This window comes from Anas platyrhynchos, chromosome 6 (genome assembly GCF_047663525.1).
Source record: "Anas platyrhynchos isolate ZD024472 breed Pekin duck chromosome 6, IASCAAS_PekinDuck_T2T, whole genome shotgun sequence".
Taxonomy (NCBI): domain Eukaryota; kingdom Metazoa; phylum Chordata; class Aves; order Anseriformes; family Anatidae; genus Anas; species Anas platyrhynchos.
In genome coordinates this window covers 20,575,426-20,598,968 of record NC_092592.1, presented here as the reverse complement: position 1 = coordinate 20,598,968, position 23,543 = coordinate 20,575,426, and the positions used below count along the sequence as shown (strand labels likewise).

The window sequence follows — 23,543 nt, the reverse complement described above, 5'->3', positions numbered from 1 at the left end:
GCGTTACCCTCCCAGCACCCAGGTGCTTGTTTTCAGCATGACCAGTGACACTCTCTGCAGGTGCTGCTGAGAGCATTACACCTTCTCCTGCAGCACAGTCAAGGTGCCGAGCTGTGGCTCCCCTAAGGCAGGGGGATTAACTGGTGGATGCCCTTAATTATGGACTGACATCCTATCAACCTGGCACTTCTGCTCATCCCAGCTTTTCCCTAGAGGTATAGCACAAGGGAAAAACAAGCATCATAGTGCTCAACACCTCCACCAGGCCCTACTTATTAGGGAGTTTCCTTACCCTGCACAGAGCAGGAAGGGATCAAAGGAAACACCGCATCTTTAACCAGGTAGATACAGAGTTTGAGTTGTGCCTATGAGTTCTTACTCCCACAAGTTGTTGCTACCCATGTTGTATGGCAGATACCATTAAGCTACTTTGGCAGCAGCATTGCAGAAGAGCTGACTTGTTATTCTAGTGGGAAGTGACTCAAGAAGCCTGAACTTGGCTTGGTGTAAGTAAATATCCAACTCCTGTTTTCTCCAAATTTCTTGCAGCCACTTGCACAGGCCACCTTTCATTTTTGTTACAGCCATGTCAGTGCATAAATTAGGAGACAAGAATTAGTTGTTGACAGATGTAGTCAGACTTCCCAGTTCACCTTTGAGATAGAGCATAGCTACACAGCTCAACATTCATCCTTCCCTCCCCTTTTCCCACCCACTATTCCACACCTTTAACTGTCAGATCCACAATTACAAAGGCAGCAATCTTTATTTTCTGAGACACTTCTGTGCTCACACATAAAATACCCCCAAAACATTAGTTTTGTTTAAAAGTTTCCTTTGACAGTTACAAAGATAAAGATTGAAGAAAAAAGGACAAACGACAAATTATAAGCTGTATTTAGTTCAAAACCCCAGCACAGAGAAGCACTCTTCCCACCTTCCTTTGGCCTCCAACTTTGAGCTCTTTGTAATAACCAGGGTCTCCTGGCTCCCTCTGCATTGTTGCCTAGAATCCAACAACCAGGCTGATTGTGCAAGCTTGAGGGGAAGTCCTGAGAAATGTTCATCGAAACAAGTTGCGGTGTTTGTGTATGGGGTTGTCTCATCACTCTCAGCCAACCCTCAATTATGAGCCATTGCTTTGCACACAAATGCATCTTCCTCTAACAACAGGGCTCTCATCGGCACCCTTCTGGGAGTGAATGGAAACATGGAAATAAGGCCCAACATAACCTCTTAGTGGCTGGCAATCTCACAAGATGGGCTGAGATCTCACATCCCACTACCCTTTTTCCCAAATACGCTTTACCACTGTTCAATTTATCCTGGCTATGTGCTCAGCATAATACAAATTAATTTTAACTCACCTTACAAAAATAACATAGTTGGGGGATATATATTACTTTTTAAACTGTGAGTTTACTAGAAATAGCAAGGAGGGCAGTCACACAAGTGGAGGAAAAGCAAGACCTCTCAACAGCAGCAAGCCTTTAAATTATCACAGTTGCTCATGAAATCTCAGTTTAAGCTGCAAGTTACTTAACTTGAGATCTCATTTGCCATACAGAATTAGTGCTTGAAGCTAACACTTCAAGCCTTGCAACAATAAACTTTATTTGCCACAGTGCTGTAGGAAACTGACATTTTAATTCCTCAAAGGGACTTTACAGGTAAAAACAGTTCAGAGAACAATTGATTCAACTCAGTAAAGAGATTTAAGGCATCAATGTTACATTCATCTCATCAACTAACAAGCTGTATGGCACATTGCTGAGTAACCATAAGCTGGCACATTATATGCTCAGAGAACATGGAGTAGTGCCACACTGCAGTCTAAGCTTCCAAGAGAAAAGAAACCTCACAGCAATAAGCAGAGCTAGGTTTAAAAAAAAAAAAAAAGACCTTGTTTCTTCTGTCTCCTTAAGCACTCCCACTAAAGACTTCTTCAAATATGATAACCTACCTTTTGCTATCTTCAATCCCCGGCTACATTCCCAGCATAAGCAGTACTGAAGACCTTGTCCTTTTAGACAATAGCACCCAACTTGTAACTCCAAGCCATGTGATTCCTCAGCTACCCAGGTGTGCCTATACTCTGCTCCTTTAATTGAGCTAGTTAGTATCCTCAACAGGAATGGAGGGAAGAGGAAGGTAAGAATTTGTGGCAATGTAAAACTGTAGGAGAAGGAAACAAAAGCGAAATCCTGCCACACTGCAACTATAAATTTGAAATGTCAGATGGGGATAGGGATTACAGCCACAGTGTTCAAATGAGTTATTCTTACTAAGTTTTCCAATGCTTGCAATTTTACATCTGATTAAAACTACCTGAAACAAACAGGTTAAGTTACAGGGAAATAAATTTTCTTTACTAGATGGACAAGAAATTGAAAGGAAAAAAAAATTACTGTCAGCCTTCTAAAATAAGACTATAAAAAAAATTAAAACTTGGAGGTCACACCCTAGTGGCATCCAATAACACCAGCTCAATGGTTCCACGTTAGGGGCCTAAACCAGAATTAGAAATAAAGGGGGGTAACGTCCGACCACTCTCCCATATCCCCATACTGGAACTTCCTGCTCCGCAAGGGGCTGTGGAAGGTGGCATTCCAGGACGGCTCACTGATGTCCATAACATCCACATGCCCATCCAAGCGATTCTGGTGAGCCGACGGTTTACAAATACCCAAACATTCTCAGTCACTTTCAAACTTGACTGAATTGACTTGAGTTGATATAGTGCCTCCACAGTAGCTGCCTCGTTTTTTCTTAGTCTTCTCATGACGAAAAGATTTGCCCTTAGTGAATTTCAGGATATTGTTAGCCTTTTCTCCCCAGTCACCAGCTGCTCCTTTCTGTGAGAGATGAAGGGGAAGAAGAAAAAGAAATTCATGTCAATACTCGTGAGAGTAAAGGCAATGCTTTGCACGTCATCCTGCCCAGCAAGTGCCACTGCAGGATCACTAGAGCTGACACCACTCCTATGCACCTCGTGGCAGTGCTCAATGCACTTCCTAACAGCACCTCCTGGTGGAAAAAGTTCCCACCAGAAGACTGCCCAAAAGCACACCAAGGCTGCTCTGGTGACCTATATTTGCAGAGGTCAAGTGTTAGCACTCTGAGCACTACCTAGCCATACCTTTGCATCAAATGAGTTATCAGCAACGCGGGCATCCACTTCAATTTCTTCTTCTCTTACACGTCGAAAAGGAGAAGCTGCCTGTTAAAGAAAATGAGATACAGTAAGTGCATATGTGCATGTGCTATTCCCTTGGTGACAGGCTCCTTCCCTCCTTGCCCTGCAAATATGGAGCTCTGTACAGGTCACCTCAATCCTTAGCCATTTCTCAGATTTGTAATCCCTTCTGTTCTTCAGATCAAGCAGCACAGGGACAAGCACATCCAGTCAACCTTTGCCAGAATAACACTACGCACATATGTGCGTTACCTAGGCTTCTCCAGACAAGATTCAAGTGCTTGAGAAAGGGACAAAAAATATAAGTAATTTCTGTGGGCTCCACCCAAAAGAAAAAATCCCACAAAAAAACCCAACACACTATTGGTTCAGTAGGCAACGACGCCTCTCCTACTAGTCAGCAGTCTGCCCACACTCACCCGTTTCACCTTAGGAACGGTGTGTGGTGTTTTGGTTTTGATCTTTGCCTTTTTACTGTCTGGTGTCTCTGACTCCTGAACATCTTCCCTCTTCCGTTTCTTCCCGATCATGCCTGTTAGATGTAGAGCAGTAAAACTGAAAAGGGAGTAACTGCAGTGTTGGGAAAGGTAATAGCATCTCTCCCCCAAAATGCAGTGCTGAGACATGTGAGAGTCAGTCCCTGCATTATCCCACCAAGAAAACAAACACCAATTGCTATCCTGGGGCAGCAAGGATTTTTCCATCTTATCCTAATGAATAATTACCTTTATATTAATGACTTAGTGAACTCAAAGTTCTGTCAGCTAAAATTTGCCAGTTCTCGGAGTCATCATGTATATACTCAAGCACTCCACTACTGCATTCAAAGTGGTTTCCCTCCTGAATGGAGGAAGATTGTGCACTGGGACACTTGTGGTGTCCCATTCACAGCATAGATAAAGGCCCTCCAGTAGTCTGCCTTGCTCTCACTTACAATCTTCTCCATGCACAAATGGCAACCAGCAACAACCGTGGAGAAGAGTGCTCCATGTTATCACACGTTCCATTGCCAGCAGATATATAATACAGACAGAAAGGAACAAAATAAGAACTGGTCCTTCCCCCTCTGTACTGCACTGGCAGTTATAATAGGATACACAAAGCAGACTAAACACTGTTTAAGAATGGCTCCCACTGATGTTTAGCTCAGTAACACACTGACCAACAGACCCAGTTCCCAGACTAATACCTCCATTTGCTTTTCCTTTCTCCTCTTCAGAGCTGCTTTCACTGCTGCTACTGCTGTCATCTGCTGGCTTAGACTTCGCATTGTTTGCTGTTGGTGTGGATACTTTTGCTTTTTCTGTGGAGGGAGTGGTCTGAGAACTGTTCTGTGCCCCTTTCCCTGCCTTTTTGGGTTTCTCATCCTCTTCACTGGAACTATCAGACGAGCTGCTACTACTGCTAGAAGCAGCTGTCTTCTTCCCCACAGTCGCTTTTGCTGCCCCTGGAGATTTGCTGGCTGGTTTCACTGCTGGCTTCTTTTCCTCCTCACTGCTTGAGCTCTCAGAGTCAGAACTACTTGCTTTTTTGGGCGCTGGGGTAGGTTTGGACACTGGCTTAGTTGCTTTGACAGCTGATTTAGCTGGAGGGGCTTTCTTCTTTTTCTCATCCTCTTTCTTCTTTTTCTCATCCTCAGAGCTGCTGGAGCTGCTATCTGAATCAGAGCTACTTTGTGCTTTCTTTGCGGTAGGTTGTGGCTTCTTTGCCGCAGGAGTTGCTGCTTTAGCTGCGGGCTTCACAGGGGTCTTCTTGTCAGAGCTATCAGAATCTACAACAGGAATCAAAATTCAAGACTCAGCCCTATTCAACACGAAGGCAACAAATTCAATGCTGACACAGTGCACTTCTCTAGCAACACTGCAGTGGGTATTCCCTGCCCAACTGCAGCCTCATATCCAGACTAGAAACACAGATTTAGGAAAGCACAACATGCAGGCAGTAATTTTTTTCCTTCTATCCCAATACCTGAGCTCTCTGAGGAGGAGCTGGAGTCCTTCTTTGCTTGTCCAGGCTTGACAACTGCTTTTGCTGGTTTGGAAGCGTTCTTTACCAGAGGTTGTTTAGCTGGGGGCTTACTCACTACCTTCTTCTCATCTTCAGAGCTAGAATCTAAACAAAAGGACATGCCTCCAGTTAATAATCTTATGGTGCAAGTTATTTGAGCAATGACATGTGCATAACTCATGGAAAAATAAAAAGCAAAACTGGTTGCCTAACACTGAGACACTAGGTAACTGGCAATAAGCAGTATTTGATGAGTGGGCAGGGGACGGCATTTGCCTTTCTTTTTTGGGAGAAGTGGAAATAAGGGGGAGTTTAAGTTCTTCATTAATGTACGCAGAAAGCAGCAGATATTTAGAGAGTAACACAGGAGAATAGGTATGGGATAAGGAACTGTAGAAGTACAGATACCATCAAAAACCAGCTCAGGGAGAAGAAATTGAGAGAAGTACTAAAGATCAGAGAACAGGCAAGAAATTAGAAGACAGAATTGTCAAAAGAGACAATACAGTGAGGAGGCAACAGATCAGTATCTCTTTTTAGTTTTCTATTTCTTATGTCAGATGTGCTTAGTATTCCAAGGGACTGGAAATTTCTGCAAATACTTAATTCACAGCAATCTGGAATACTACGCCTGATCTATTCCAACATTTCTGAACACCTTCTTCACAACAGTAAACAGATCACTGTTAACTTCTGAAAAAAATATGCAACAAAACCAGAAAACACACAAAGAACTCCTGCTACTTGTGAAAGGCCCTACAGTCTACTGCCAGCAGACAGGCTGCTATCACCCACAGCCCCTGCTGTGGCATTACGGATTTTGAGATACAAGAACCACGAGACCCCTAAACGTTTGGGGAAAAGCGTATTGCATAGGGAGCCTGTGTGTGAAATATAGCATTGCAAACGCTAAACCTGATCAACAGAAGATACAAAGCATGCTGTCCTGTATTTCTAGGGCAGTATTAGAAGGCAGCTTTTGAGTCTGTTTTGAAGTTGATACTGTGGTAGTATTTTTTCATTTCCAGAACTTCTCCCAAAGCCCATAATGGTATAGCACAGTGAAAAGCTTAAGATACGGATCCTCAAAAAGAGTAACCACAAACCTTCCTGGGTAAACTTTTTAAGCATGATGCTCCCACCCTCTCAACTGTCCTAGTTTCAGTTAGGACAGACTTCATTTTCCTCCTAGTAGCTGGTAGGGTGCTATGTTTTGGCCTAGGATGAGAAGAGTGCTGATAACATGCTGATGTTTTGTTGCAGAGCAGTGCTTACACCAAGCCAAGGACATTCCAGCTTCTCACTCTGTCCTGCCAGCGGGCAGGCTGGGGGTGAAGCAAGAGCTGGGAGGGGACAGACCCAGGACAGCTGGCCCAAACTGGCCAAAGGGGTATTCCATCCCATCTGACATCATGCTAAACAATATATAGGGGTGGCTAGCCAGGGGAGGGGGCCGGACTGTTCAGGGTTAGACTGGGCATTGGTCAGCAGGTGGTGAGCAACTGCATTGTGCATCACTTGTTTCATACACATTAGTAGTAGTACTATTACCATCGTCATTATTATTGTCATTATTATTTTGCTGTCTTAATAAACTGTCCTTATCTCAACTCACAGGCTTCACTTACCCAGTTCTCTCCCCCATCCCAGAGAGGGAGGGAGGAGGGTGAGCAAACGGCTGTGTGGTGTTTAGCTGCTGCACGACATCAACCTAACAACATGGTCTCAGCTGGTGCCTCACAGTCAAGCTCTGCTCTGTGATGCAGGCTGCTTTTCAATTTCAGACGTTGTTAGCTATGGAGACTGCAAAGCTGTCAAGCTCATATGCTGAAGACCTTTGCAGATATACCACTGCACACCAACTTGGCCAATGCAAACATTAGCAGAAAGCAAAACTGTTTGTTAAAATTACCTGAATCACTGTCTGAACTGGATTCCGCCTTCTTGGTAGTCACAGCCTTGTTTTGGGGGACAGGGATTGTTTTGGCTACTGCTGCTTTGCCTGCAAGAGCAAGTCTAACATTAATAGGCCACATCCACACCAAACCTTTGTCCTGAAGTCCAAACCTTTCCAGAAAGCTCCCTATTCAGTACACCAGTCATTCAGACAGCATATCAGAAGCCAAGCAAGGACGTGGCCAGCTACACTAATGGATCTGGCTCATTCTGGCTAAACCAGATCCCAATAACTTCTCAAACTGAATAACCCAGTTTGCACAGCTCATATCCAGAGCTCATACAGTGGTACGTGTGGGACAGCTTCAAATTACCAAATCTCCCAGAGAAACAAATAGCAACACAGATCCATCATATGGCTTTTTCAAGGAAGCCAAGAGACTGACAGGGCACTGACTGCATCACACAATACTTCCTCTGCAGTCTCTGCTCCTCACAACATACCTGTTCCTCCCTTTGGGGGCACCTGCTCTGCCTCATCGCTACTGTCTGAGGAGTCACTGCTCTCAACCTTCTTCACTGGAGCCTTGGTAAGGCCTTTCTTTGTCTGCGCAGCTTGAGGAGGTGGTACAGCACTGTACTGACCTAGACAGAGACAGCATTAGATGCCTGTATGGTAATGCAAGCAGCACATTCAGTTGTTATAATTAGAATAAAACACTTCCGCTACTTGGTTCCATCTTCTCCTCTTCTGTAAATAATTTTATATAATTCTGCTTATAATTTGAAAGGTTACACCCGCTACACTGCTACACACCGCTTCTACTGTGAGTTTAATTCCCCTCTTATGGTTTCAGCTGACCCTACTATCTCTGAGGAAGTCTTCTCCTCTTTTGGAAGAAGGAGAGCTTGCATTTCCAACCTTTCAGAAAAAATACAGATTTCAATTGTTGCTAGTCTTCTTTTGCTACTTTCTGAAGTCCTCTGGTTAGAGCACCAGACTTGAGTTTCAATGCTTGATCCTCCACTCTGATCAGCTCTCTACTGAAATCCGAGAAGTGCTACACTAGATTGGACACACGCCCATTTAGGCCATCCACTGAACTACAACCTAACAGCCCTGGATACTTCAGGGAAAAATAAAAATAGCTTCAAGTGCTGCAGTTACAGAATAACCAAAGCACAGAAATTACCTCCCAAATCCTTGCAGATAGGAAACCTGCAAGATGGTCCAAGACCATTTGAACAGAAAATATGCAGTAAAGCAAGCAGCATCGGAATCTCTCCCATTCCCCATCCTTTACTGAAGATGGGTCTGAATTTTAAACTTAGCATACACAAAAAAATCTGTTCTTTCTGCTTCATGATACTACCACTGCTTAGATGCTTGGGGACAGCAAGATTTGCCTGTGGCTGGCAGCTGGTAGTCCTGCTGTCCTGCGGGAAGTACCCTCCCACATAGCAGTAACAGTGTTAAGCGCTTACCAGACTTTGGCTTTTTTTTTGCAGGTTGCTTTTCATCATCTGAGCTGTCAGAAGAGTCTTCACTACTGGAACTTTCCTTAGCAGGGGCAGGTTTGTTTTTTCCTGGACATGCCTGCGTGGCTACAGGTTTGGGTGGAGGTTTCTTGGGAACAACCTTATCGCAAGGAGAAAAGAAATACACTTAAAATCATATTACAGAAAATCCTGGGCATAGAGTTGCAGGAAATACTTTTAAACATTCTCTAGAAGAAAACCCAATGTTACAGGTAGCTAAGCACAAAGGATTCATGCAAAAGTGAACATATAATGGAGACTACAATATATTCAAGATACAAGATGTCTTCTGTAAAAAGTAGCAGAGGAAAGCCAGGGCATAGAGAGAACACAATCCCACTACAGAAAGGAAAAAAGCTGTAGAAGAGCCATAAAAGCTGCACTCAGCATCTATGCAGTCTCTAACCTAGTCGTTTCAGTTCCAGAAAGCCAAAGATATACCCAGTATTACTACATCTCTACAGTCTTCGTTAAGTCTTTGACAATCTAATTTACCTTCTTCGGTGCAGCTTTTTCCTCATCAGAATCTTCACTACTGCTGCTACTGCTGCTGCTTGATGCTTTTCCATTGACCACCTTGGTGGTTGCCTGAGCAGCTTTACTTCCTTTTGAGAAAAATATAAAGGTATACTAGAAAATATGTTCTGGGAGATGAGGAGTAATTGCATTCAGTATAGCATAAGGTGTTGTAGATAAAAAAACAAGAAAAGTCAATAGGAAAAAGGGCAGTACTGTGAAGCTTTTGCTTTACCCTTTTAGTTTAGAGACATTTTACAGAAAAACATCCATTTTAGCTGACTAGAAGTTCCAGGAACACAGACTAAATTTAAACTTTCTTCACATAAAGAGCAGAGCTGAAGACACTGAGATAAAAGCACAACATTAGCAGTTAGGGTTGCTGACTGCAGCTACTTATGGCAACAATACAGCATTTGTGACCTGAAGTTTTATTTGCAATCAGTTCTACACCTGACCCACATTGGAAGCAGACTGTGCTGGAGTACAAACAGCTGGGACAACAGACTTTCAGACTATGTTAACATGTCTTAGCATGTAGGTATAACCTCCATCAGTCCGCCCTGTACTTTTTTGTCTACTCAGACTCAACATACATAACTAAGGAGGTACCTGCTTTAGGTGTTGCTGGTTTTGGTGGCTCTTTTTTTGGTGGCTCTTTTTTTGGTGCTGCTGCTTCTTCTTCTGAGCTGCTTGAGTCAGAGCTGGAGCTCTCTGCTTTCTTCTGAGGCTGGGTTTTGGTTACAGCTGGTTTTGCTGCAGGTTTTGCTGCAGGTTTTGCACCTTTCTAAACAAAAGGAAGAAAACTGATTAAGTTTTGTAGCAGAGCAAAGAATAAGAGGCTCATAAATAGGACATATATAGGAAGTACAAACAGCTGGAAATCTCACTGCCTAACAGTTACTGTTTGAAAAAAATCTCTGGATAATGGCTTTGCTCCAGGAAGCCTCCCAGAAGTCCATGGGAGGCTTCCTTTGCTTCTTCAGTCTCCAGTTCTGACTCCTCAAAATGAGGGAGATTTGAGGTTGGTGCTGTGTTCTTTCCCTCTGGGGTCCTGATTAGTTTGAAGACTGAATACAATAAGTAACCCTGTTTTGTCTCCTGAAGTATGACACCATTTTTCCTGCCTCTACTTCTCAAAACTGTAACTGCAGCAAGTAAAAAAGGAAGATTCTTATTTTATAAATGCATACAAAGAAATCTAACTTGTTCTCACGGTTTTAAAAACCTTCCTCTAGAAAAATAAAAGCATCTTATTATGTTGCACCTGCAGCAGTCTATGCCCTTCACAGTACAGGAAAAGTGAGCTCCATTTCAAAGAAAATTTTGCTGGTCAAATTTGCTATTATTGATCATTATCAAGTATGCATTAAAGCAGCTAGAGGCTGACCTTTGCTGGCTTCTCCTCCTCCTCTGAGTCTGAATCATCACTGGAGTCCTCGCTGCTGCTTTCTGCCTTCTTGGCTGGAGGAACTGCTTTTGCCTTGGTGACAGCTGTTGCATTAGCTGCAAATAAAGGACAGCATGCTAACTAGTAAGCTAATTCACAACTTTCACACACACGTATCCTGCACATCAGGTCAAAAGAATATACCGAGTTCAGTAAATGATGTCTGAACCCCGTAACGCTGATCTTCAGTTTTTGTTTGTCAAGTAACATACAGCAAGAGCTTCTAAAACAAGTAGGCAAGAAGATATAAACAATTATAGATTCATTCATTCTTACGCATTTAGATGCGAACATCTATCAGAAAAAGAAGACCTCACATAAAGAGAGTCCCTACAAACTGAGAGAACGTTAATGGGCCCTGTATGTATATATATATATATGGAAGTTTTACAGGACCCATATATATATACAGAAAGCCCAGACAAGTGAAAGAGCAGTGTAATGCTGTGCTAAGGCTCTGATTAAGCTACACGTGGATGAAGAGCTCACACTTACCTAGGATGAACGCATACCGCTAACGGGAACCACAGGCAAGAAGTTTACCAGAAACAAGACCAGGACACAAACCCAGCCCTTGATAAAGGCCCTGAACGACTCCAGGCATGCCAGAAAACTGAGGTGTGCGTGCAGGCCACGCAGAGGCTTCAGCCAGAGCCCTCCCCACCCCTCACCTGGCTTCTTGGCCGGGGGCGCCTCGTCCTCCTCCTCCTCGCTGGAGCTCTCTTCGCTGCTGGAGGCCGCCTTCCCCTTGGCGCGGGCTCCGTTGGGGACGAGTTTCCTTTTCTTGGCGGCGGGGGACCTGCGGGAAGGCGAAAGGCAGCGCTCCCACCGCCCCCCCGGCACCCCCCCCCCGGCACCCCCCGCCCCTCAGCGCCCCCCACTCACTGCAGCCAGTAGCTGAAGATGTCCAGCAGCGAGGCGTGGTTGGGGTCCTGCTCCTTCTGCGGGGGGACACACACACAGACAACGCTCAGCGCCCCTCACGGAGCCGCCAGCCCCCCCCTTTCTTTCCGCCCCCCCCCCCCCCCCGTCACTCACCGCCGCCGCCTCCCGGGCGAAGGCGCGCGCGGCCGCCTCGAAGCGGTGCTCGCGCAGGAAGCCGAGCACCAGCGGGAACAGGTCGCTGGGCACCGCGCGCCGCGCCGCCATGCTGCGCCAACACGTGCCGCCTGCGCGCGCAGCGCCGGAAAGTGGGGACACGGGGAGGGAGGGGAGGGCTCCGCCCGCGGGGCAGGCGCCGCCGCCATCTTGTGTGTGTGAGGGGAGGGAGGGAGGTGGGGAGGGGAGGAAGGGGGCGGCCTCACACGCCCGGCCGCCGGCAGGGGGCAGCCCCTGGGCTGGTTAGTAGGGGACTGTAAGTAACGCTGTGAGTCTAAGAGGACTGTAAGGCTATACAAACATATCCCCAGCCTTACTAGGGGTAAAGCTCGCAGCAGATATGCCCGCAGAAATAGTCTAAGCAAGCACTAAAGGGTCAGGTGTAGAGCTTAAATGGAGCTCCTGGGCTCAAAGGTGGGGTGGGTGTCACAGGTGGGGCTGGTCAGGACGACAGCGGGCTGTTGGTGTGTTCAGGGCCCTGATAAGGAGGAAATTTAATTCAGCTGATGTGTAGTGCTGTGGCTTTAAACTAGTGGATCTGCCAGGTGCTGGTCTTGTATGGTTAGGGAGCAAAAAGCACCTTGTGTATTTCTGTGCTGTAACCTCCCATCATGTTAAATGCCCCTGTGAGAAATGCTATTAAGTTGAAGGCTTATTCATTAAGTGTTTTTTTTTTTTTTTTTTTTTTTGTTTGTTTGTTTGTTTGTTTGTTTGTTGTTGTTGCTACCACTGTGGTCTGCCCATATAACATATGGGATTGCTCAGATTCATGTTGCAGAAAAGAAACTTTCCAGGATCCACGTTTTCCTCTCAGATCTTACAGTTCCTCCTTATTTGGGACTGTAAGATGCATCCAGAAGCTTCACCTGTGAAACTCAGCACAAGTTTTGTGCTTCTTTGTGTTAGAAAGGAAGAGGCACAGTCACTGCTAGTAAAGTGTCCTTAGTTTAAGTCCTGTTATCTAAGTCTGCTGTGAGGAGTCAGGGAGACTACTAGCTGTGTTTTCAGTACTAACTGAAGTGTTACTTTTTGTTTACTAACTGAAGTGTGACTTTTTATAGACAAAGTTTCTTTCTATTGCCTTTATGGGATCTCAGAGCAGATGGATTAGAGCAGGTTTCCCAGAACACAAGGGAGGCAAGAGAAGAGCCTTCCCGTTTTACAGGTGTTAGGGAGTGACGTGTACCTGTCTGCCATGAGAGTCATCAGCTGAGCCTGTCCTGTTTCCCTACCAAGTACTCAAATCAAATTGCCTCTAACATCAGTGCACCGGGGGTTTGAGCAACAGCTCCAGCAATTCAACCAGCTACGAGAACTGACCTCTGTGTGGTGGATTTTGTGGGACAGATTTTCAGGAAAGGCAAAGTGACATATGTCTTCCTGTCAAGCGTAGCTTGAGTCGGTGCTGTAGTGGAAATGTGGCAGTAGGTAAGGCAGAAATCACAGAATTAGAAGCATCAAGATCAGGGGTTTGTCACCCACAGGGGAACTGGAGGTAATAACATACATCCTGTGGTGAATTGTCGGATGTGCTTTATAAGTCCAGGGTGACATCTCAGCTCTTACGTTGCAGGGTGGGTTAAGGGGTAGTGTAGTTCCAGTGTGGGAGGAGCAGGTCATGCAGGTTCCTAACTAAAAAACGTAGTTCAGCAGGGCTCACGTTTTCTCTGAATTAAAGTTGAGATTTGTTTTTCTTTATAGAGGAGGAGAAATTTGATATAGCATGCTACTGTGCACGGAACTGCAGTCAGTGCATGAGGGCTGAGACCCAGAGAATGCGGAGAGATGACCTGGCTCTTCGTCAGCAGAGCAATAAGGCATTTCTGTTGCTTTTTCCCAACCCACAAATTCTTCTTCCATGCCTTGAAGTGAGACCTGCATGTTTTGATTCCTAATGTATAAAGCATCTAGTTGTCATCAGATTTTTTTTTTTCAGGTGGAGGTTGTTGTAAAGGTTACTGAAATAATGCGCTGACAGTTACTTCACCTAAAGTCCTTTGGGGAGGCATATTAATTTTCCTTTAGTGGCTACAGAGGTTTCCTGTGAGCTTTGCATTGATTAAATAAAATACTCAGCACCCCAAGTGACACTGGTGCATAGGGAGAAGTCCCATGGGTTCTCATGGAGCAAGAAGCTGATTCTAAAGCCTGGCAGTGTCATACAAAGGGCTAGCAAAGGGAGAAAGAATTTAAAAGTTGATTCCAAAGAGTATATTGAAATCCTAATCTAATATCAGAGAGATGGTTTTGAGGTAATCTTTTAATGTTTTATTCTGAGAGTTAAAAGATGCACAGCTTTACACGGGAAATAGCGTGGAACAGTCATTATGGATATGTATGTTTATCCATCTATTTTACTTTAATCTATTTTATAGTACAGAGTATTATTCCATAACATTCAAGGAATTTGGATAGAGACTCTAGCTTCCAACTGATAAGTTTTTGTCCCTTTCTTAAACCAGAAGTGCATTCTGTAGTGGCTCATTTCTACAGCACCCAGCTGTTCTTTATTCTATTGTACGTTTTTGGGATTTGTTTGGGGAAGTGCTGCTTTCTTCTCCATGTGCCCTAAGTTTCTCATAAGGCTGTATCGTCAGGGATTTTATCCTTGTACTTACCAAAGGAGCAAACTGCCAGTTTTTGGAAGACAGGCTGTGGCGCGTAGTTCTGTGTAAGCTTATATTAGGCTTTGGTTGAAGAAGGATTTGGAGGTAGCAGGAGAGTTTAATCTAACTTTAAAGACTGAGTTGATTAGAGGGAAACAGTCTTGGCTCCTTACCGTGTGCAGGTAGCTGACGGATGTGCTGTAGGGTTGGTGTTCGTGACATTCAGCTACATGCACAGCCTGGGTGGGACTTTCTTTCCCAGATCGCAAGGGAATCTGGTTTTGCATACTGGAGTGCAACAAGAAGTGTTTCTGGATGCCAAGCTGTGCAGCTGGCTTTTTTTTTTTTTTTTTTTTTTTTTTTTTTCTGAGTTTGCAAGGGACTAGCCTGAAATAATCACCGAGGCAGCCCCTGGTGGTTTGTCTCGGGGACAGGCTGTGCTGCGAACTCCAGCGGAGCCTTTCTGCTGCCCATTTTCTCTGCTCTCAAACACGAGCGTAGTCCTGTGGACCGGAGTAAATCCGAGTTAGGGCACCGAGCTGTGCTCACCGCTTGTTTGCTGTGCTCCCTCCTCCTCTCTTCCACTTCTGACCGTCTCCTCGCCCTTACCACTCCCCTTCCACCTGCCCTTTCCCCCTTCTCTCCCCGCAGAGGAGCCGCAGGCAGCGCTCTCTCCCGGAGCATCCCGGAGGAGCCCCGCAGGACTTGGCAGACCGGAGCCCGGCAGCACCTGGCCCCGAAACCCCTGCCCGGGGCTGGAGCCGGGGCGGCGCTGTCGGGGCGGGGCGGGCAGAGGCAGCCGCCGGCCGGCCCGAGGAAGCGGCCGCGGCTGGGCCGGCCCCGAGCGCTGCCGCCCGCCGGGCACCGGGAGCGGCCCCGGCCCCGGCCGCCCGCACCATGACGGCCCCCGGTAGGTGCCGCGGAGGGGGGTGGAGGGGCCGGGGGGGTCCCTCCTGGGGAGAAGGGGAAGGGGAAGGGGCTGGGGGCTGTGGCCGGGCTGCGCTGCGCTCCGCCTCGCCGCGCTCCGCTTGGCTGCAGCTCGGCAGGTGCCGCAGGGCTCGGCCAAGCCCCAGGGACCTTCCCCGGCTCTGCGGAGAGGTTTCTCAGCTCGCATTTCTTCCCCAAAAGTGCCTGAGCTCTCTTTGGGGTACGGCTTGCTGCGCTGTGGCAAGGGACGGCAAGCAGGCTGCGCTGGGTCGGTGCCAGGGAAAGGGTTTGGCTTGCACACGCGGGGTTAATGGACAAGAGCAAACTCCAGAGGGAGAGGGGTTTGACCCGCGTTGTGTAATCTGGCTGGTGCCCACTCTGCAAGTTCCCCTCTTTGCGGGGAAGCGGGTGCGTTTTAGCTAAAAAAGGAAAAGCGTGCCATTCGCGGGGTGTGAAGTAACGGTGGGGTTTCACTGACGCATGTCTCCTGGTGATGTAAAATAAGCTAAACGGGGACCTCGGGAGACTTGTGGGCAAAACTACTTTTCTCCCTAAAAACAGAAGATGATTTCAGAGAGGCTCAAAAGTAAAACGACCTCAGGTTAGTGTATCGTAATGCAAATCTCACGTTCCTATCACAGAAGCAGTCTTCACCAAACTTATCTAGTTTGTTTCTATTTCCTCTTGCTTGTTTGCAGCAGTCTAAAGTGAAGGTTTTCCATTCCAGACGGTTGCACGTTAATAATTACTGCGTGTGATCATTGTTACTTTGTTATGCATTCCAGCTAGGTGAAGGATGCGTTCATTTCCTCCTACATCACTTAAATGCACACACCTCAGACACCGCTGTCAGAAAGGTACAGCGGGCTTCTTTGAGTGGCCTACCAGCGGCTCCTCGTACCTCCTGGGGAGGTCCCTCTCATTTAAGAATTGGATTTTTAAGACACCTTGGGTTGAGTTTAATTTATACGATAAGAAATTGGTTTTGATAAGAAGCGCATCCCCCTCTGTCACGGGTTTGGACTCTGTATATTCTTATACCTTCCATGCACATGCGTGCCAAAGCAAATTGATGATGTTGATAACGGGCTGTGTACTTCTTCATTTAGTCAGAATTTGAGGCAGATTTGATTTAGCAGATGAAAACTGGCTAACATGGCACTAGATAAGATCTTCTGAGTTGGATTAAAGGATTTATCTGCCATTTTTTTAACCCATTGTGGTTGTTGGACCATAAGAAGTCATGGTCTGCGTAGGAAGGGGATGAGCAAAGTGACGTAGAGAAGCTGTGCAATGTTAGAGGCCTTGAATTTCCTTTATTGGACACAGAAATATAATGGAAAGCTACTTATGATCTGTACACTGTAAAAGCTGAAACATTTTGGCTTGCACAATAAAGCAGTGGGTGGGAACAACTGCAGGGATTTAGATTCAAAGTTGGGAAGTGTTAAGTGAGCAAGGTGTAGTCTTACCCAGAGCTGATCCACCTGCTTCCTGCGGTGTTCTCTAGCTCTTTCAGCAGTAGTTAGGATCTTCCACGAGGTAATCAGAATCTTTTAATATCGCCATAAATTGCTATCTCATGTTTATTCTTAGATCAGAGATTGTTGCCTCACTACTCCTAACCACGGTGCAAAGATTAATTTCTTTCTCAGAGGGACTATGAGGCTGTGATACAGTCGGTCGCTTTAGGATACTTTTCTTCTCTTGCCACCAGCCTCTGGAGATTTTGACTTAAGTGATTTATTCCTTTCTATTTCACGTGCAGTTCATAAAGTAAAGGGAAGCTGCGTATCTTGCTTTCTCCATGCTATTTAGTCTGTCAGTCCCAGTTGGAGAGCTTAGACATTTCTACGGTGCTAGTTCATAATCACAGCAGTCTTACGTCAGCGCTGTATAACTGAGCGTGCAGCTAAGCATTAATAAGGGAGTTACAGCTGGAAAGGAGTCCAAAGATTGTTTTATCATTGTAAACTGCAACAGAACCACACCTGGATGATTTTCCATGAAATAGTTAATCATGCCCTGCAATGTTGTTAATGTTGCTGACGTTTTGTAAGCAAAGAAGCAAAAATCACTCATACCCTAAGCTTGGGAATGCAGAAGTGAGGTATTGCTGATATTCAAACAAGATTACACTTGTGTGTGAAAGATTTTTGAAACAGTTGGCTGGCACAGATCTTTCTTTGTCTTGCTAATGCATATGCTGTTCTTGAATGGAAGGCTTCCTCGTGCTTGTTTGTCCAAAATCAGCCTGCTGAGTGCATCATCAAAGCACCCGAGTTCAGGGTTAACAATATGCTTGGGGTTCACATAGGGATTTCCTTGTGTGTACAATTGGCAGTTTATTTATGCTTTATTTTTCGTGCTTTGAAGTGTGCTCTGCAAGTTCTTACTGTAACTGGTGTGTCAAGAGCTGGGGAGGGACTCCCCCAGACATTCTGCATTCTCCATTTGTCACATGAGGACTAGTCCCTGAGGACTAGACACTAGTTGGTGCTGCAAAGGGATATACTTGATTGGACAGAAATAGCATGATACAGGAAAGTGAGCCTCATGTAATTAAAATAATAATAATAAAAAAAAAGGGGTATGTTGCAATTGAAAGTAAGTCTACATTTATGTTTTCTTTGAAATGGTCCCATCTGCTGACTTAAGCTTACTTGGCTCTTCACGACCCAGTGTTTTTGCTTATGAACCAAGATAATTTCCTTGGCTCTACTAGCAGAGTCAGTAATTTTGTTTTGCAGTTCCCCTTTTAAAGACCGTTGTTCCGCAGTTTTTCTGAGGCATGAGCAAAAGGCTGTAGGACTTGAGGCAAGGCAGCTTGAGGAGCTCTGGCACAGCTCTGTGGGGCACGGCGTGCCCAGAGCAGCACTCCTGCTCTAGATCATTACTTTTCCTACACACTGGGTGAAGTTTGTTCCTCCTGGGTGTACAGGCTGCACGCGCTGGGTGATGTTATCTTGGGGTGTAAATGCTGGCAGGGAGCTTGCAGAGAGCCTGTCCAGTTCACATTGTCTGCATACCTGCTGGAGAAGGGAGGCTTCCTGCAGCACCCGGCAGCGCTGTCAGGGTGTAAAATGACCGGCTTCCCGAGCGCACCCACCCTCAGCATGGCTGCTTCCTTTTGTTGAAAGACTGCTGAGGGGGCTGTTTGCTAACAAGTGTAATTGCCAATCCTGTGCTCTTTTTAAACACGCAGGGTAGGATTAGGTGCTCTATTTTGCACACTGTTAAAATGCCCTGGAGGCTGCTGCCCGGAGCCTGGAGATAGGTGCCTTCCAGAGAGCTTGAGGGTAGGACTTCAGGAGCCCTGGGCACACCTGAGAGAGCAGCTGTGCATCTCCCAAAACTGTGGTGCTGGGGGGTGTTCAATGTTCCCCCACACCATGCCTCAGGACCTTACTTCCCCCCCTCCCTGCTCCCAGGAGCAGAGCAGGTCCGACTCCATCCGACTACCGCAGGTACCTCCGCATAGGGCTGTAGAAGCAGAAGTCTCTGGTGGTTCTCCCTTTTGTAGAATAAAACAATCGATCTCTGAATTCTATTTTGTTTTTCTGTTTCTGTTGTCCTTGTGAGGCGGTGTTTAGCCAAAAGCAATATTTTGATGATAGTGGTGTTCTTGCTGGCATGAAAGCCTTTTTTTTTTTTTCAGTGGTTCTGTTCTTTTAACCTAAAGGTTCCCAGGCTTTGGGTCTTGTTTGTCTGTTTTATGAATTTACTGGATCCACTTCACTGAGGTTGCTTTCTCCTACAAGATTCCATCTGGGGTTTGAGATCTGTATTCATTCCGAAACATGCAGCAATCCCACCGAATGCTGCTGAACTGCAGTGCCTATACTCTCGATAGCTAAGCCATCAGCCTTCCGAGCACAGATCCCATCTCTGGGCTGTACTTTTCAACTGCATCACTTCTGCTCAACCACAGTTTTAAGTTCGTATCTGTATGGTTTGGAGCTGTGGTGCAATAGTCGAGATGTCATTTCAGTCTTTCTTACAACTGTACTGAAGGTTCTGGGGAAGGTGCAGAAGGGAGTCTTTGGAGGCTGTTCAATTTTGATTGAATTTTAATAAGGTGACTGCAAAAATGTAATCTTCAATTTTGGTAAATTCACTCTTTGCAGATGCTCTTCTTGGCATGCCAAATTTTAGGCATTGCCTTCTACTTTAATTAGCAAAATCTGTCTTTGTTTGCTTGCTTCTGGATGGAGATGGGCTGGAAATATTGGCACTTCCAGTCCAACTGGAATTAGAAGGCAGTTCGCTAATGACATTTGAAATGCTCAGCATTGAAATTTGCCCCGGGACCAGAGCCATAATCCTCAAATCTGAGTAAACTTCTTCACAGGTGAAGGGAGAAATTAAACTTAAACTTCAGAACTTTCTTGGGATTTATGGGAATGGCACTGCATTGTGTCATAGTGGTTCAATCCGCATGTGATTTTTGCAGCAAACGGGAAGAAGTTTTTAAAGGGCCTTTAATCCAGAGCACAGAAATGCAGGAGGGTGTAGTTAGCAGATACCTCTAGAGAGGCATTGAATAAGTCAATGTTGAGTGTATGTCAGGCTGTTATAACTGCTGCTATTGTATTATTTCCCTCCAAGGAGAGGGGTTTTCATTCCAGACAGGTCAGGAAACTTTTGTTTGGCAGTTCTGGAGTTTCAATTGAAGCTTGCAAAGTGTTTGAAGCCTGAACAATGGGATTGTTGTGCTACAAGCACTGGGGCTGGCATATCCTTCAGCTGCACATCTACCTTGCAGAGAGTTTGCTTTCTGCTGCAATGAGAGCAAAATATCTAACACCATGGAAGCCATCGTGACTTCCTGTGAGCACTGAGACCTCACTTAAATGAAGGCCTCTCTTATTTTAGGTGCACCGCGTTTAGTGCGTTCTCCACTGGAGCGTGTAATGGGCTACAGTTGTGTTGCAGAGCATCTGAGGTTGCCTAAAACAATTCCACTTCTCACCCAAAGATGAACTCTCCTTTTCATGCTGATTTTTTTCCTCTTCATTCTTTTCCCTATTGATACGCTTTACATCTGAAAATTTCCACGTGTGGTTTGTTTCGCTTGAAACTACACAGGAAATCCCCTTCTTCACTAAAGGTTTTTGAGAATGAAAAAACTACTTCAGATTTAGTGGGCTAAGTGTGAGTAGGAGTTGAGACACCCTTCGAGTTGCTCTGTGGCTGTGAACACCTGCTCGCTTTAGATGTGTCTACTGTGCTCTGAAAGTGTTCTGGAGCTTCTTACGCGAATTACAGAGGTAGTACTGCAGACGTTTTCCTGTAAAACTGAGGGTCAGTTCATGCTTTGTGTTTAATCCTCTTCTCCATGATGGTCTGCACCTGTACAGGAACTCACGGAGGATATGATGTGCTGATTGTGTATGCAAGTGACGCCACTGAATGGTGTCAGTACCTTCGGGACCTCTTCCTCTCTACTCGGCACATCCGAAAGCATCGGATTCTGAGCTACCAGCTGGAGGGCGACTCTGCCATCTCCCAGCAGGAGCTGGACCTGTTCGTCAAAAGTCGGAGCATCATCGTCTTGCTATCTGTGGAGCTGGTGCAGAGTTTTTATTATCCTCCTGTCCTGCAAAGCCTTCAGGAAGCTTTATGGCCCCCGCACAAAGTAGTCAAGCTGTACTGCGGTGTTACGGACTGTGATGACTATTTGACCTTTTTCGAGGACTGGTATCAGTGGCAAGAACTCACGTATGATGATGAGCCCGATGCTTACCTAGAAGCTGTCAAGAAGGCTATTTCAGAAGGTAAGGTAGCACATGGGGAGCTGGGCTTTGTGATCTGGGGTTGGAGGAGGGATACATGTACGTACGATACTGTTCATCCTTATTTTAAATCTGGCAATGTATTTTTCTGAAATAGAAAACTAAATTGCACAGCCATTGTCAACTAGAATGTTCTTCAATCTGTTGTGTATGTGGCCAGTTGGTCCCTAATTCAGGAGAGATCACCAGTGACTCTCAGAGAACCTCTGAATTTGTGTATCATAACTGGTTTTAAATGTAAAAGGAAAATTTAAAGCTGAGTGTCTTGAAATTCTGCCTGTAAATATTGTGCCCTGGAGTTTATTGACTCCAATCAAGGGAAAACTGCTTTTCCTTCAAACTTAAATGTCATACCAGAACCAAAATAAGGTTATCCAACAAGTATTCTCTAGCACTCAGTTTGAAGTCAGAGACAACACCATTCTGGCAAAAGCTGAGTTTGTTACCTATGATGAAATACCAGAGGTAAGTTGAAGCATTGCACTGATGGCTTTAAAAATAACCCAACCGGTCTGAAACTTATCACCTCATAATATGCACAGAGGAGTTACTAGCACAAAAATATTAACAACTGGAGACTAAAGATACCAATGCACTGAATTTTAATCGAGTCTGAACTCCAGAGGGATGTGTGGTGCTCCTTTCTCATAGCTTGTGTAGAGATGAAGGCAGAGAGCTCCAGGGAGTCTAATGCTGGTTAAGATGTTTTTCTGATACTGCCCTATTTAGGGTTACAGTGTTCCTCCTTAGTCTTAGCAAGATTGAAGTCCTGTGACTGCATCTTGGATTAGGATTTATTTGCAGTTAGTGGCATAAATGAAATAGTGCAATCTTTTGGTACAGCTGGTGTTGTGCATACAAAGGGGCTTTATGCTGGGATAATGGGAGGAATGATCGTGATGACAAAATTCACACAGTAAAAATAAATTTTGAAAGTCATGATCTTGGCCAAAACAGTCCCCCTGAAAAAACACAACTTAGGGTTTGTGCAGGAGATGATATTATAAGGTGACCAGGTCACAACAGATGTTTCCTAGTACCATTTAACAACCTGCATAAACTAAAGCCTGCGTCCCCTTTTCCAATAACCCTAAACTGCCTTTGTTTCCTGATGGATAACCTAGGCCTCAAGCAGCCTGTCTCCCTTCCTTTCGGACTGAAAGAAGACAGAAAATAGTGCCTGAAGATTTGTGCTTTATAAACAAATAAAGCTGACCAGAGATTAAAATCACTTTTTTGACACTTTCTGGCAAAAGCCAAAGTTTTCTGCTGTTTTCCTCCAAACTTGGGCCTAGAACACAACATGAGCATTTTATTGTTTGTTTCTTTCTTTTTTGTTGTTTATATATATATATATGCGCCTCTCAGAGTTAGGGAGTTTTAAATAGCATCTCCCTAGACTACGAGTGTTAATCACTCATAATTACTAGGGACTAACTATTAGTTAAGTTATGGTCAGAGCAAGAGTAAATTCTAATAGCTGAAGGATGTGTGAGCACAAAGGGATGTTGATCCTGAAATCTATTCCCAGAGCCAGCTCTCGCCAGCCCCTTCCTCTCTGGGTTATGGGGTTCTGAGTGCACAAAGCACAGCATGGGGCTGAGGACAGCCTCCTGCTTCCACGGCTGCAAGTGGAGTGGGAAGCACGAGTGTCTGTGTCCTTCGTTAGATGGAGTGGCTGGGGCAGGAGATCTCGCATAGCCAGCTGGATCCCTGTTAGTGAGAGGTTCTCACCCTTCTTGCTTGTTCGGGACGCATTAAAATTCAAAGAGAACTTGAGGTGGAGGGGAGGGGACAGGCATGGAATAGATCATCTGGAAACTGCTCTGGATCAGCAACCGCTCTGTACGGAGAAGCTGTGTTTGTCAAAGGGAAGCGTGCATGATCTGACTTCTGTGCCCAGAAAGTCTATCTGCCTGTGGTGGTACGCTGAAGGCAGAGCCTTGTCAACTGGACAGCAGCCTCCACTCTTTTTGATGTCTGATGCACTCAGTGAGTCGCATTAAGCTGATCTGCTGTCCTGCACTTTAACACGTGGCTCTCTACAGGTAAGCTAGCTCTTTCCCTGTACAGCTGCCTGTCCCTTGGCATAGGGGGGCTGCACCCAAGGGACCTGGGTGCTGGTGCTCCTGGCACTTGAGAGACCACCCTGGAAGAGGAGCGGAGGTGGGTCCTGCTGGCAGCACTGCCCTGTCTGAGCAGCCAGGGAAGGACTGTGTGGTGGGTCTGGCTGCCATACATCTGTGATACAGCTTCTTTGGAGTGCTTTAGCTACATTTAAATAGTGTTTTTAAAGGGAGCTTTGGATTTTTGTTGTTGTTTCTAGGTAACAAATAACTCAGCTTATTTTCTTTATATGCAGAAAGGAAGGAACATACGAAGATCTTACACTGGCTTTAGTATTTCTGGAAAATGTATACACAGTCAGAATTTCTGGACTTTTCTTACTGTTACAGAAGGCCTCCCTGGTATGAGCTGTCAGCTGCACACAGGTTGGGCAATGTCAAGCAGTT

General features: G+C 45.5%; 2 protein-coding genes across 5 annotated transcripts in view; one reads left to right on the top strand and one right to left on the bottom strand.

Annotated features, from left to right (window-relative positions):
• Nucleotides 1-747: 747 nt before the first annotated feature.
• Nucleotides 748-11,804, bottom strand: NOLC1 (nucleolar and coiled-body phosphoprotein 1). Of its 2 annotated transcripts, XM_027460314.3 has the most exons (14): nt 11,643-11,802; nt 11,490-11,545; nt 11,276-11,403; nt 10,545-10,660; nt 9,767-9,941; nt 9,134-9,243; nt 8,585-8,738; nt 7,604-7,744; nt 7,116-7,205; nt 5,165-5,308; nt 4,386-4,967; nt 3,616-3,728; nt 3,140-3,220; nt 748-2,855 (listed from the first exon to the last, which is right to left on the bottom strand). In XM_027460314.3, exons 1-14 carry the CDS (start codon nt 11,751-11,753, stop codon nt 2,697-2,699), a joined length of 2,160 nt encoding a protein of 719 aa, XP_027316115.1. In that variant the 5' UTR covers nt 11,754-11,802; the 3' UTR covers nt 748-2,696. The 2 variants fall into 2 exon arrangements, with proteins under 2 accessions (XP_027316115.1, XP_027316116.1); XM_027460315.3 differs by lacking the exon at nt 3,616-3,728 and having other exon boundaries at nt 11,643-11,804.
• A 2,924-nt stretch (nt 11,805-14,728) lies between these two features.
• PIK3AP1 (phosphoinositide-3-kinase adaptor protein 1) overlaps nt 14,729-23,543 on the top strand; it is a 46,708-nt gene continuing 37,893 nt past the window's right edge. The window contains exons 1-2 of one of the 3 annotated variants that reach the window (XM_027460804.3): nt 14,729-15,218; nt 20,596-21,012. In XM_027460804.3, coding sequence (XP_027316605.1) covers nt 15,206-15,218; nt 20,596-21,012 — 430 coding nt within the window. In that variant the 5' untranslated portion in view covers nt 14,729-15,205. Of the gene's footprint in view, nt 15,219-15,784; nt 15,837-20,357; nt 20,506-20,595; nt 21,013-23,543 lie in introns of those variants that run through there. The other 2 variants (XM_072040181.1, XM_072040184.1) reach the window with 2 other exon arrangements.